This window comes from Rhinolophus ferrumequinum, chromosome 3 (assembly GCF_004115265.2).
Source record: "Rhinolophus ferrumequinum isolate MPI-CBG mRhiFer1 chromosome 3, mRhiFer1_v1.p, whole genome shotgun sequence".
Lineage (NCBI taxonomy): Eukaryota > Metazoa > Chordata > Mammalia > Chiroptera > Rhinolophidae > Rhinolophus > Rhinolophus ferrumequinum.
This window is the reverse complement of record NC_046286.1, coordinates 23,979,095-23,993,894: the sequence shown is the minus strand read 5'-3', so window position 1 is coordinate 23,993,894 and position 14,800 is coordinate 23,979,095. Positions and strand designations below refer to the sequence as shown.

The window sequence follows — 14,800 nt, the reverse complement described above, 5'->3', positions numbered from 1 at the left end:
AAAACTAGAAGTAAGAAATGTTCTGGGCGAAGAATTCCTTGGACTAGCTATTGTGGCCCATTCTAACAGAAATGGGCCATTCTCTAAAGCACGAAACACAGCCATCATTGACTTGAAAACTCTTAAGAGAACACCTCTTAAATAACAGAAATAAAGAAATGCAAGTCAATATAATGTACTTACATTACTATGAGAGGTGCTAGGCTCTTCATCATCACTGCTGACCAGATCAATGTATTCAAGAACAGGTCTTAATGGTCCTTCCTATGAAAGAATTGAGCAAATTAACAAGTCATGAACAGTTACTCAAACTAAACCAGCATTTAAAACAATCATTTCTTTGTTGTTATTATTGGGACTGACAGGAATTCCTCTGAAGAGGACCCCTTATGGCTGGCTGAAAATAATCAGAATAAATGCAGAAAAAAATATTCAGAGTATGTACATATAAGACATGATGAGACCTAAACGAAAGGACCTAAACCCCAGTAAGAGTATTAAGACTATGTCAATTCCTTTGAGAAAGGATAATTAATATAGAAATAGGCTACAAGGACAGAGACATTATGATTCAATGCTTTTCAAATGTGACAGGTATCAATGATTTGTTAGATATCCAAGCTCAAAATCATGGGATTCTTTGACTAAAAGCTTGGTTTTATCTCCCACTCCTATAATCAAACATTAAACCTGATTCTTCTACATCTGTTCCATCCATACTGACTCCATCATGGACCAGGCCTTGAATGCTAGATTTAAAAGCCTAGATTTTATTCTATAGGCAAAATGGAATCAATAAATACTAAGATGGGAACTACATTATGAGAGCTGTGCTTTAAGATTAATCATATAAAGAAGTAGGAAGAGTGGGGAAAGCAGGATAACTAATCAGTCCGAGGCACATAATAATGCAGAACTAAAATAGTAGTGATGGCAAGGAAAACAGTGTTGCATATATATAAGAGAATACATGGCTATAATGGAAAAAAAAAAAGACATTGGGTATAAAAAACAAAACCCTAACAAGTCAAAGTGGTCCCTAAGGTTTCAAGCTTGGGTGACTAAAAGAATACTAATGCCATTAATATAAATTTGGAATACAGAACAGAAAGCTGACATTCTTTTGGACATAATGGGTTCATGTGTCAGTGGTTCACAGAGGTTATTTGGCAGAGAGCTGGAAATGCAGGCTTGTAATCTAGATATATGAACATAATTGGGAATAGAGATTTGGGACTGGCTCCCCTAGAAGATATTAACTTTAGCTTTAAATCGAAAGTATGATGTTGCCAAGGAAGAAAGCAGAGAGAAAGAAGAGATTCAAGGAGGCTTTTGAAGAAATGCCGGCCTTTTAGGATTCAGGAAAAGAGCTAAGTAGGTAATCAGAGATTGGAGAAGAACCAGGAATGCATAAATTCAGAGAAGCTGGATAGAATAAACCCCAATGAAAAGTTATTGGTGCTAAATATGGCCAAAACAACAAACAAAAAAATGCCACTGAATTTGTCAACAGGATTTTTAAAATGCCTCTGAGAGAGCAACTCTCAAGAAAGAAGTGAGCACAGACGCCATTCTCTAAAAAAATTAAGTAGAAAATATGGCAGTAAAGGATATACGATTACTTTTTTAAAAAATCTAGTAGATGCAAGACAAAAGAAGGAACACAGGAGAATATAAATGAATGAGAGATTTTTTTAGGATAGAGAAATTTGACTACTGGCAAGTCAAAGTGATTAATTCAGTGGAAAAACTAACAGAAAGAGACCCTCGAGTCAGGAAGCTAAAATCTAGTAAAAGATCCTCTTCCTGAAAGGAGCATCCAGTCTCAAAGATAGCTTATTTCTCACCCTAAACTACAGCTTCTCCCCAAGCAGGAAACTGCTATCCTTGCAGGTAGTGGGTGATCCAGCCACTGAGATAAAACCAGAGAGCAAAACTTCTGGGCAGGAATCATGTAAAAAAATAATTGGGATTTTTGCCTGAGTGTAAAAATGGAAGTTTAAAAAAAGAGAAACAGAGGGACTGATATTCCCCCAATATATGGTCAGCAGAGTTGTACCCCCCACTTTAAGACTAAAACCTACCACTGGTATTAAGATTATCAAAATCATAGGGTGAATCTAAGAAGTAGAGGAGATAAAAATAGCTTCTCCTGTTCATATAATTACCTGAGTTTGCACCCTTCAAGAAATGTACATTAGGAAATTTTATTACATGCCCATAGCAATAGCACACCAAGAAAGCCCCAGGTACCAGAAATACACAGAGGCAGAGCTTCCATGAACAGAGAGTAGGTAAAAGAACAAGGGAGGTGAAAGATGGTTAACAGGGTACAAAATAAAAAGTAGAATGGGCAGGGAACAACAGAGGAAGAACAATGGTCACAAATTGGATTTAAAAGTAGATGTAGAAATAGAAGAGGCAACAGTAAAAATAGGTAAGACTATCAAAAATTTACTATTGGAGTGAACCATTAAACTGATATGCAACCATTTTTTAACGACTAAACGATGACAACTTCATAGAATTCATATTAAGAAGAATAAAAAGAATCAAGATAGGGAATTCAAAAGTAAGAAAAGGCAGGAGTCATTTAGAATAGTTATTCATTTACTCAACAAATGATTACGGAGTTATAAGTGATAGAATGGTAGAAGAAGGCAAGTGTCTGAGACCGCAAAGAGGCTGAGTGGAAAAATAAGGAAAGAGAAGTATCTAAGAAAAAGATTATTTATAAACAAATACTTTACATTTTAGGTAATTTCCACAGTGGATATGGAAATTGTACCATAATGAAGGAATCAAAACATTTTAGTACTCCATTTACTTAACTGCTAATCAGTAACATTTGTCACTCAGCCCTGTATAGGGATTGTGCTAACTTTTCATTCATGCACATGATTTCATTTAATCCGCACAATTACTTTACAAGGTGAGATACTACTGTATTAGTACTATTATTCCATTTAACAAATAAGAAAACTAACTGAGGTACACCTGGTTCTCTAAACATATAACTGGCTGTGTGGTCAATGCAACTCTGGGGTAGTTCGAAATATACGTACTATTTTTAAATCAACGATTATTAGCTAAGTTTCTGAGATAATTTTCAGTAAGAAAAAAAGGACTACCTGTTATTATACCCAACTCCAAATAACTCTTAACACTTACCGTAAAATAAGTTACTAATTCCAGAAACAAAATAATGTTTATAATACGAAGATCAAGAATAATTTATGGGGGCGGCTGGTTGGCTCAGTTGGTTAGAATGCGAGCTCTGAGCAATAGGGTTGCTGGTTTGATTCCCACATGGGCCAGTGGGCTACCCATGAGACAGCGAGCTGCCGTTGAGATTCCGGAGGGGCGGCCAGATGGCTCAGTTGGTTAGAGCGTGAGCTCTCAACAACAACCTTCCCGGTTCAATTCCAGCATGGGATGGTGGGCTGCGCCCCCTGCAACTAAGATTGAAAACGGCGACGACTTGGAGCTGAGCTGCGCCCTTCACAACTAGATTGAAGGAGAACAACTTGGAGCTGATGGGCTCTGGAGAAACACACTGTTCCCCAATATAAATTTTAAAAAATAAATAAATAAAATAATTTCGGGTGTGGCCGGTTAGCTCAGTTGGTTAGAACACGGTGTGAATAACACCAAGGTTGCCGGTTCAATCACTCATAGGCCACTGTGAGCTGCACCCTCCTTAAAAATAAATAAATAAAAGAATAATATTTTATAATATTTATAATGAATGCTGTATCCTTAACAAGTATAAATGCATGTGGTCCTCCATTTACAGGGTATTTGATTTGAATTTGCTCCATCCATCAATAGTAAACCATCACTCTCATCTTTGTACTAGTAACAAAAATCAAAGGATTCTACTTCCAAGGCCACACAATTTAGGGGAAGGAACATAGGCACAAGCAAAACAGATTAGGAACACAGGAGTTGCATTAATATTCTAAGTTTAGAATTTTTTTAATTATATAAAAAGCTTTCATTCGTGGTATTAGAAAAATGATTCTTATAAAATCAAAACACTAATTACCTACTAACTGGAAAGTGATATGCTAAGATACGGCATAGAGTTTACCCCAGTCTAAAACAAAGAATATAGATTTTTGCACAGATGAAAAATCTAATCTAAAACTGTAAATAATTAATGTTTTTTCCCATATAGAGACATTAGAGACATACGATTTACTTCTATAGTCTTGACCAGTTCAAAAATTTCAACTGCTTGCTTCAAGTTCACATTTGGTTCACAATTCAACGTCTATACTATCTAATCCATCCTTCCCTCTCCCACTCAAAAAAAAAAAAAAAATCTTTCAGAATTACGTAATGTTTTCCCAATGTTTATGCTTTTCCTTATTTCTTCTCAAAAATGACCTTTTAAACACATAAAAATACTAAGTGCTACCTAACCAAATACATTGAAAGTCCTGTCTTTTTTTTTTTTTTTTGGTAACACCATGTACTTTTTGTAAAAGAACTTTCTACTACAACTATTTATATAGTTTTCATCTATCTCATTTCTCACACTGAAATGCTGATACTTATGAGTAGGATGTATTTCTAATTAAACTTTGTAGCTCTAAGGTACTTAATTCATGACTTTGCATATTACAAGCTCTAACATTACTTTTATTAAGCTAATTATAGTCCCAAAACACCCAGCCAAAAGATAGCCTAATTTTTTACCTATGACCCCTTCTACTGCAGTTAAAGTATTATGATTTGACCTATGTGCTCCTGAAGTTCTATTTATATAATTATACCTTGATTTCCTTCCCCATTTCCACATGTTCAATGATTCCACATTATACTGATAATCTCAGCTGAAACCTAAATCTCATGTGCTATCTTCAAGATTGTGATACGTTACCTCAGCAGTTTTTATACCTTTGTATCTAGAGTTAGCACTGTGAAAAATCACGTCATCAGCTCTTAGAACAGTTAGCTTTCTGGGAGTACACTAAAATATCCACAGTTTCAAAAAAAAAGACATAAAGATGATGCTGAATAGTCATAAACTAAACAGAAAATGAGAGAAAAAGACCTAAATGAAAAGTTTTTATTATGGTAACATTGTTTCTTGATTTCAGCATGGTTTACACGGGTATATTGGCATTGCAAAAATCAAACAGTACACTTATGAATTATGTTCTGTCATGTTTCAATAAAATTTAAATGAAAGGGGTCATTTTTGCACTTCCACATCTATATTATCCTTTTCCTTCAGCATGCTATGTTTAGTTTTGGACTCTGTATTTTGCAAACCACAAAGGGACTGCTGTGCTACCACGTGGATTAAAGACAAGAAAATTAAGTTAATAACAGCGAACTAAGAAATCCAAACCAGAGTAAACCAAGAAATGACATCATAATGTTGTTTTTGTGTACGAACAAATCTTAAGTAGAGAAGTATTTATTATCTTTATTGGATAAGCATTACCTCACGGTGTCAACTATAAGATGGGGTCACAGAAAGAAGTATAAGACTCTGTCTTTAAAGGTACTTTAAAATAGAATTAAGGTACTATTGTCATTTAAGTGTTATCACTAAAAAAGGCAGAGGGAATGTTTTTAATAGGTTTCTTCTAGTATTATAATTGCATTTAATACATATAATTCATTTCTCCTTTTGGAACTATCCAACCTTTGAACCTACATTTGGAAACAGAAATAAATACAAGATGTTGTACCAAGTAGAATACACAAAACACTGATTGTACATTTTTTATTCTAGATGCAAAGATATAACAGATTCTTTATATTTAAAATAAAACTTAAATTAAGAGGATTTTTAAATCAACTTAATACAAGCTTATATTAGTCACAAGTTACACAATTCTTCATTCCAGAGTACCAAAAAAATTTTTTTCAAATCGTATTTTAGTAGATTCCATCTCTGACTTTCAAAACAAGGCCCAAACCTCATAAAGAAATGTCAGTCTTACGTTTATTTGCACAATATCAAGATAAATATTCTCCATTCACAAATATATCAATATAAAGGAAGAAAGTTATTTGTCCTGAAGAGCCACAGAATCCTGTTACCAGGATTCTGTCCACAGTGAATGAAAGGGCGGGACCCAATTCTTCTACTCCCCCCACAACCCTTAAAAGTTTAAAATGAAAAGCACAGAGTATACCATATCCATTAGCCTTGGAGAAAAAGCCACAGAAGTGATCTTGTGAAAGACTCCTAAACAAACCCATTACAATAAACAATGTATCATCACAATGGCCCTAATGTTGGGGTACTGGAGGATAGTTAAAAAAAAGTTTTATAAACTTGCCCCCAAAAGCAACAAACACAAATACACATCAGAAAGACACTATTAAAGAAAAATTATACACCTTTAATAGCACACCTCAACTAACTCCAGTATTCAAAAAGAGTCGGTTAGAGTATAAGTATTCTCTAGCTAACTAAGACATGACTTTAGGCAGAGCCTTTGTAATCCTTTAACAGTTTGGGGTAAAAATCTCCCGAATGTCTGATTTTTTCCCTAAACCAATGCTTTATAATGTGTAGTCCAGATTTTCATCTGTCCTTGCATTTTTCCATAATGAAGATTCCTAGGCCCCACCTTCAAATTCTGATTCAATAGGTTCAGAGTGAGGCCCAGGAATCTACACTTACTAATGCTTGAAAACTACTGTCTCAAAGGGAATAAAATCAGGAGATACAGTAAGTTCCTGGTGATGCAGGGATCTTCATTATGAACATCAATTGTACTATGCTGTAACATCATGACCTCAAGCTTAGTGACATCTTCAAGCTATCTGCCTTCATGTGATGGAGCTACATGCTCAGGTTTTGAGTTCTTGCCACCCTTCCTGTTTTCCATCTCCTTCCTCATCATTAGCCTTCACTTCACTCTTACCTGTGGGTCATCTTTTAGAAGATACTCTTACCCCATTTCAGAATACAGTCTTAAGAGACCAAACGTGTGCATGGATAAATATAAAATGGCTCTACACGAAAGCATAAGAAGAGTGATTAAGTGTACAATATGCAATTTAGGCCACAACTTTGGGATGGCTACTGTGATTGCTCAGAGACCTCTTTTGGTAAATTTCCTAATCCTACGCCAGGCTCCACACCGTCCAGTACCTATGGGACATGCATCCGTATTTGTTGAATGATGGACAAGTGAGATACAGTCACATAAAGCTTACCATGAATAGTCTTTGGGAAAAACCCAAATATCGTTGGTACTTACACTAACAAACTGAATGTCATCTTCATTTTCATCCGCTGTGGACTCAGATGCCTCAGGCCCAGCTGGAGGGGCAGAGTCTATTATCTACAAAAATAAGCCAAAACACGCTTATCGTATTATACTGCAACGTACTTGCAGGAAGAGATTTTCCCAAAAAGAATGAAAAAGGCAGCGCTTTAAAGGAAACCTAACTGAGTACAAGTCGGGTCATGCCTCTGCATACGTGGAGCTGTAGGGACCGGACGGCGAAAACGAGTTACTAGCCCCTCCGAATTCCCCTATCTGCTCAAGGAAGAGGGATGCAGGCTTACTACTGAAGAGCAAGCCTGTCTCAAAATGTCGCTCCCGCTGGCAGAGCAGCGACAACAAGGGACTCCGGAGCCGGTGCAGGGGGCCGGGGGCGGCCGGGCGGCCATTGTTGTTGCTGGTTCCTCGCTCAGACCTGCACCAGCCCGGAAAGCTGGGCTCGGCCCAACACGCTGAGGGGATCGCCCCAACATGCTGACGGGATCGCCCCATGGCTGCCGCCGAGCACCAGGCCTCAGACCCAACAAAACACAAAACCCTTCGCGGTTCCCCTGAGAACCCTCGACTACTCACCTCGGACCCTGGGTCTCCCATTTCTCCGACGGCTTAACTGACAGCACCGTTGCTCCTGCTGTCCCTGCGGCCGCCGCCGTCGCTGCAGTCCGTGCCGCCACCACCGACACCGCCACGACCTCCCTTCCCGCCGAGCACCGCTTCGTGCCGCCGTGACCCGCCCCTGCGTGAGCGCCGACGCCGCCGACGCCGCCGTCGCCACCGACGCCCCCGGCGAAAAGAGGTGCAAAACCGCTTCGGAAAGAGGAGCGGCCAGCTCTAGCCCGCTATCCTCTGGAGCCCCTCTTTCGCAGTCTCGTCCTTCCTTCCCTGCACGGCACAGGATGATGGGAATTGTAGTTTTGTCGCACCCGAGACCGCCCTAAGCCTCGGAGGAAAAGATCGGAAAAATGCCCCAAGGCGCAGCGCATGCGTTTCACCGGGGTGACGTCGCTGCCGTTCTGGGGAGCGGTGGGCGGGCTCGGGTCTGGTTTATAGAGCCACAGGCACGAAGACGTGGAGGAGGGTTTGCAGTTGGATTTTGTATGGTTGTGGGAGTGAAGCTAAGTTAAAGGCGGGTGATGGGGACTAATGTCTCAGTTTTCTTTTTTTTTCCTTTTCTGCGGAGGGCCAGGTTAGCTGAATTCTAAGATCAGGAAAGAAATCTGATGTGTCTTTACATTACTCACTTGTTCCTAGCGTCAGTCTTCCAGCTACAGCATGTATTAATAAACCTGAGGAAGAAAATTGAGGATCAGAGCTCCTGTCTCCAGGTTAACCTGGAGAAAACTAGAGTCCGGGGCCCAATAGGACAGGAAGACGAAGCCTAACTAACTTCATACTAAGCTCTAGACCCATGATACTAAAATATACTTTTTACAAGATGTTCTCAGATATTACCTTAGAAAAATAGAATAGTTGCCCTTCCATGTTCACACTCAAAATTAGCAGTCTATAAAATAGTTCACTCATGTTCAACTATGTGGTTTAATTTTTTCTCAATACTTTACCAAAAAACTTTTTTTTACATACCAACAATTCTCAATAAAGGTTTTGAAAAGAATTCAAGTTGGAAAATTCTTTTATATCTTAGATTCCTGTTTTTGTCTGTCTATATACAAACCTGCCATCTGAACAAACTTATGCCTGTAGTAATTATTGCCTAATATGTGATGTGATATTTCCTGCATTTTCTCCAAGTGCTTTATGACTTCAGTTCTTTTCTGTTTAGTAAGTTTGAGAAATTTAGAGGCAAATTGAGAATGAGAGACCTGCCTGATGTATTCCTCAAAGCTGTATGTAAATATCTCTAAAACTTGTATTCAAGTTTTTCGTAATGTGCTGGTATAAGTTCGGTGGAACATTTACTTGAACTGGTTGCAGGTAGGAGTTAATGAGTGAAACTCTTGGAAAATATGCATTAGTATGTGGCTAGAGCCCCCAAATGCTCATACCCTTTAATTCAATTGTCATTGCAAGGATTTATCCTGAGGACATAATTTAATCTGTAGGAAAAGCTTTATGCAAAATATTTATCACAGGTTTATTTGTAGTAGCAAAAATTAGAAAACATCTAAATGTCTAATGATTGGGGAATGGAAGTTTCAACTTTGGCATATACTCTACCAACATAACACTAGAGAGTGTTTTTACCGCCACTGAAAATGTTGAAAAAATTAAACGCTGATTTTTCAAAACTTCAAGATACATGTAATATGATAAAAACCAGGCAAACCATGCCTGAAATAAGAAACCTACTAAATAGTAATAGTAATTTTCTCTGGGTAGCTGGACTATGTGTATACAAGAAAGTCTTTTGAAACCCACTAACAGATTTTTTAGAGACTTGCCTGTAGTTACCACAAAGCCAGATTTATTTAGCTTGGTGTAGCAAAGGAGAAAAAAAACATAGGCAAAGCTTGGGAGTCTCTCAGTCCTAGGAAATTAAGAAGAGATTAGGCTGGATGATTAAAACCAGGCCAGTCTGCGAAGTAGGGAACTAGTTAGAATTGGGAGAAGCAGAGTTGTTTGCTCATTGGTTCAAGATTCAAAATGGAGACTTTTACTTATGGGGAAATGCTTTTTGTGTGACTGAGGAAATTTTTTTTTTTATGTTTCACATGGGCTGCAGATCCATTATTTTGCTTTACCAGTTAAGATCGTGAAAGGAGCCCATCATTGGATTTGATAACCACTCTAATTTAGCTCTTAGATTTGTCCTTAGCAACATCATAATAGATTTCCAGATCTACATCAGTGACATTATGATGATATTCTCCCTTCAACTCATTATATAACAAAGAAGTAAAGACTTCAACTTTAGTTTTATTTTCTTCGGTATTCTATTGGCTTTCTTGCTGTTCTTGTTGAATGAGTCTTTATAGAACCATCTGTCTGAACATTGACTGCACAGCAGCATTTGAGATTCTGGTGACCTGGTTCTTGACTAAGGGAATGCCTCCAAGAGGCAAATTAAATGCATCAATAGAGCTTTAACCCTTATTAAGAATCATTATTTATGAACATAATCATAATATTCATAAATCTCACACACACACAGACACACACACACTCAAAGAAAAGTCTGGCTAGCATGACCCTGTAACTTACATAGACATCGTTCAACTTGGGCAAGAGAGTGCATGTCGTATACACAGCACCAAATCTTATTATGGTTTAGTAAAAGCAGAAATACTTCCAGTGCAATTATATTATTAAGAACCATGTATGGTTTGGATTAAATGCTCTTGTTTTAAAACCTGGCAACTTGAATGGTCTCTAACAATTTCTAATAAAGTTTTTATAAAAAGAATTACAGGCAATTATCCCAACAGAATATTCTTCAGGAGAGAAGGTAGCTCTTTGGATACTATAGAAGCAGTTGTCATTGTCATTTCCTGGGAGTTATGAGATCAGAACAGAGCATTTGATTCTGCAAGAATATAAAAAAACAGCTCTGTAGGTCTGTAGTGCAATTTCTTTGTTCCTCTCAGGTCTGGTATTCTGTACAAGTGTTGTGCATAAGAAAAATAAGCCTGCTGGAGTGCAGGATGAAAGAGGGTGGCTCATTTCTGGGGTTGATTCGTAAATACAAGTCACTTTTCTCATTAGAGTAAGCTGTATTACCCTGTTTCCCCAAAAATAAGACCTAGCTGGACAATCAGCTCTAATGCGTCTTTTGGAGCAAAAATTAATATAAGACCTGGTCTTATTTTAATATAAGACCGAGTATAATATATTTAATATATAATTTAATATAATATAATATATAATACCGGGTCTTATATTAATTTTTGTTTAGGAGAATGTTTAGGACATTCTCCCTTTCAAGCAATAATGTATTTGCCTTTAGGAATAAACTGAAAACAGTAATTTTTCCTGCTATCATTAGACGTTTTGAATAATTTGCAAAACTTACTACTCCCTTTCTAGAAATATTTGGAGGATCATTGTTCACTGTATTGGCATCATTGTAATACTGTTCTTCCATGTAAGGCTCCTGAGCAAGACTTCTGGTGGTTCAGCTTGTAGTGGGTCATGAGGATTTTGAAAATAACCTGGACAATCAAAAGTATTAGAAGTGGTTAGTATTTATGAAAGGAATTGGTCTGTTGCACAGTGTAAGTGTAGGTGTAATTGTAACAATCTTGCTGGCAGGTTATAAGTATTACATCTATTTAGCCTCTTTTATGATCTGCATGTTAGAATAGTTGTCAAAATCTATTTACTGAAGAGCAACTGTGGAGGAATTTAAAACACGTACAACTAATATTTGTTTCTTCCCACAAGCTGAAGGAGGGTGTGAAATCCTAAACAAAAGACATCTCTGTATGATTTCACACTTATAGAAAAATTGCAAGAATAACATTTGTTTCTATCATGTTCTCTCTCTCTACACACACATATATACACTTTTTACATACATATACATACATACATATACATGTATTTTTTTTCTGAATCATTGGAGAGTAGGATGTATGTATCATCCCTCCTCATCCCTTAATATTCAGTGTGTATTTCCTAAGAATCAGGATTTTCTTTGACATAACCATAGTACTTGTTTAGTCTACTTGGGCTGCTATAACAATTTACCATAGACCGAGTGGCTTAAATAACAGTTTATTTCTCACTGTTCTGGAGGCTGGGAAGTCCAAGATCAGGGTGCCAGCAGAATCGATTCTTGGTGAGAGCACTCTTCCTGGTTTGCAGTCTTACCGTATCTTCACATAGTAGACAGCAGAGAAGCAAGCTATCTTGTGTCTCTCTTATAAGGACATTAATCCCATCATGAGGGCTCCAACCTCATGACCTAATTACCTCCCAAAGGCCCCAACTCCAAATACCATCCCAATGGGGATTAGTGTTTCATCACATGACTTTGTGGGGGAACGCACACATGCAATCCATAACAGTACTGTGATCAAAATCTGGAAATTTAACATTGATACGCTTTTTTCTAATCTACAGACCTTGACACATTTTGTCAATTGTCCACTCCAAGATCCCATAATGCATTGAGTTGTATGTCTCTTTATTCCTCTTTAATTTCAAGTTTTTAAGCCTTTGTCTTTTCACTATATTGATGTTTCTGAAGTATTAAGGCCAATTATTTTGTAAAATGTCCCTCAATTTTGGTTTGTCAGATCTTTTCTCATTAGATTCAAGTTATGCATTACCAGACAAAATACTAGAAGTGATGTTGAAGTGTTTTCGATGATCACATCTAGAGGCACGTGATAGCTATCTGCCCCGCACTGAGGATATTAATTTTAATCATCTGATCAAAGTATCATCCAGTATCACTACTGTCTTTCCCCCTTACAACTAGTAAGCAATCTGTGGGGATATACTTTCACACCCTGCAAACATAATGCTCTTCATGAAATTTATTCCTTTTTATATAGCATATTCTGATGACTTTTGCCTGTAGCAATCTTTATTATAATGGTTACAAAATGGTAATATTCCAATTCTACCATTCTCTCAAAGTTTTTTATTGGCATTTTTTTTTGTGATAAAGAGTCTCACCTTCTCTCTTTTAAAAATTTTTATTGTAAGTCTGAATTCATTGGTTTCCTTTTTGTAACCTTTCATTACATGACTTTTTGATGTTTGCACAGAGTATAAATACTCAGAATCACATCAAGAGCCTTCATTGCATGTTACTTCGTAGTCATTTTATAGATATTAGGGGTTTCAAGTATCAGAGAGGATTAACAATTTTCCTTGTAGGTCTACTTATTCCACAATGAAACTTACAAAACTTGTCTTAGCTGTAGTTTAACCACTATATATTTATGTTCTGATTAGTTTTTTCTTTTGAGGTAATCCTACATTCACATGCAGTTATAAAAAAAAACAACCTGTTGATGAGGCTATCTTGGGAGAGTGCAGTTGAGAGGTAGGGGTTCTTCTATTCATGGACTAGAAATTCTACTTTGAACACTGAGAATACTGGGGCCTTTATCACCCTTGTCCGACCTGGTAAGGCGATGGTTTTGCGCCAGGAGAGACAAGACCAGAGGACGTCAGGCTGATGCCACCATTCCTCCACCAAGTTTTCAGCTCCTAGATTGGGAGATCACTAAAAGAGAATCTTTGGCCTTTGTCTCTCCACCCTTAGGCCCAGAGCCGTGGTTTAGAGATTCTGCCTGGGAGGAAAAGCAGGCTGTAAAAGAGATACTCTTAGAGATTCTGCCTGGGAGGAAAAGCAGGCTGTAAAAGAGATACTCGCTTCTAATCTCTTCACAAAAAAGCTGACTTCATTTGCAACAGATAGTGAAGTTCAACTCTATAGCTACTCTCAAGAACCTTATTGTGGTGCAAGGCCATTGAAAGGACACTCAAGATACAAACTAACTGGAGGCTGTGTAGTTTTCTTGAGAACCATGGAATAAGATAGCTAAAAGGAGTCCTCTTGGGAAAAAAAATAAAGATCAAACGCTGATCTCAGCATCTATTCCTTCAGAGACCGAATTTGATTGGATTACTTTTAGAGCGATTTATCCCCCATAGCATTGAAAACAACTGAGCAACCAGCAGGAATCAGTGCATTTTAACGGTTGGGTGTGCTCAGGGAAAAAGGCAGAGAGCCTTACCCAAACCACGTGTGCCTGTGTGATGCTGCACCTCACTGAGAAGCAACTCGAAGGCTTCCCACTGGGGTGGAGGTGGGCAGTAGGCTTCACTGAAGTAATGTAGACAGTGTGGCTGTGTATCAGTTTCAGGAGAATTAAAATTTTTACTATGCTGAGTATTTCAAGCCATGAATGCAGCACATTTCTCCATTTATCTCCTGTGATTTTTTTCATCAGCATTGTGTAGTTTTCAGCATATAATTCTGTACATGTTTTGCTAGATTTATTCTTCAGTATAGATATTTTTTGGAGTGATGGTTAAAAATAGTAGTGTATTTTTAACTTTGGTGTCCATATGATCATTGACAGTATACAGAAATACAGTTGAGTTTTTTACATTGATCTCATTATCTTGTGACCTGGCTGAACTCACTTACCACTCTTCGCAGGATTTTCTTATTGTAGATTCTGTTACCGAACTCAGGTTCCGCACAGGTTCCGCATTGCTTGCTGCCCGAAGAGTCCAAAACACTAGAGTGACAAGCGTCAGTGAAGAGAAAAGCGTCCTTTATTCTAGATGTTGACAGCTAGGGAAGATGGCAGACTCATGTCTAAAAAACCACCTTCCCGGAGCCAAAATGATGAAGAGGTTTTATAGGCAGGCAAATGGGAAAGAACAAAAGGAGAGCAGGCCTCAGGGCTTATAGTTGAGAAGTCGCCTCTTGGGGTCTTCTGAGGTCTCAGGTCTGCCTCATTGTTGTCTTAAATCTTATTGTCCATAGTCACCTGCGGAAAAAACGGTAGGGAGTTGTGAAAAACTGCTAGGGAGCTGTGATCTTGGGTCCTGACTCCAGGCACCTGAGGATTAAAGAAGCTGATCTTTTCAGGTTAGTGTTTTGGTTTTTT

General features: G+C 37.8%; 1 protein-coding gene across 3 annotated transcripts in view; it reads right to left on the bottom strand.

The window, feature by feature from the left end:
• ZNF451 (zinc finger protein 451) overlaps positions 1-8,205 on the bottom strand; it is a 71,804-nt gene extending 63,599 nt beyond the window's left edge. For 2 of the 3 annotated variants that reach the window (XR_004422006.1, XM_033096951.1), the window contains exons 1-3: positions 7,836-8,202; positions 7,236-7,319; positions 184-264 (exon numbers count right to left, since the gene is read on the bottom strand). Coding sequence is in view for 2 of the 3 variants with exons in the window: in XM_033096951.1 (XP_032952842.1) it covers positions 184-264; positions 7,236-7,319; positions 7,836-7,856 (186 nt within the window). In the remaining variant the exon portion in view is untranslated. Of the gene's footprint in view, positions 1-183; positions 265-7,235; positions 7,320-7,835 lie in introns of all 3 variants that reach the window. The other variant, XM_033096963.1, reaches the window with a different exon arrangement.
• Positions 8,206-14,800: the final 6,595 nt, after the last annotated feature.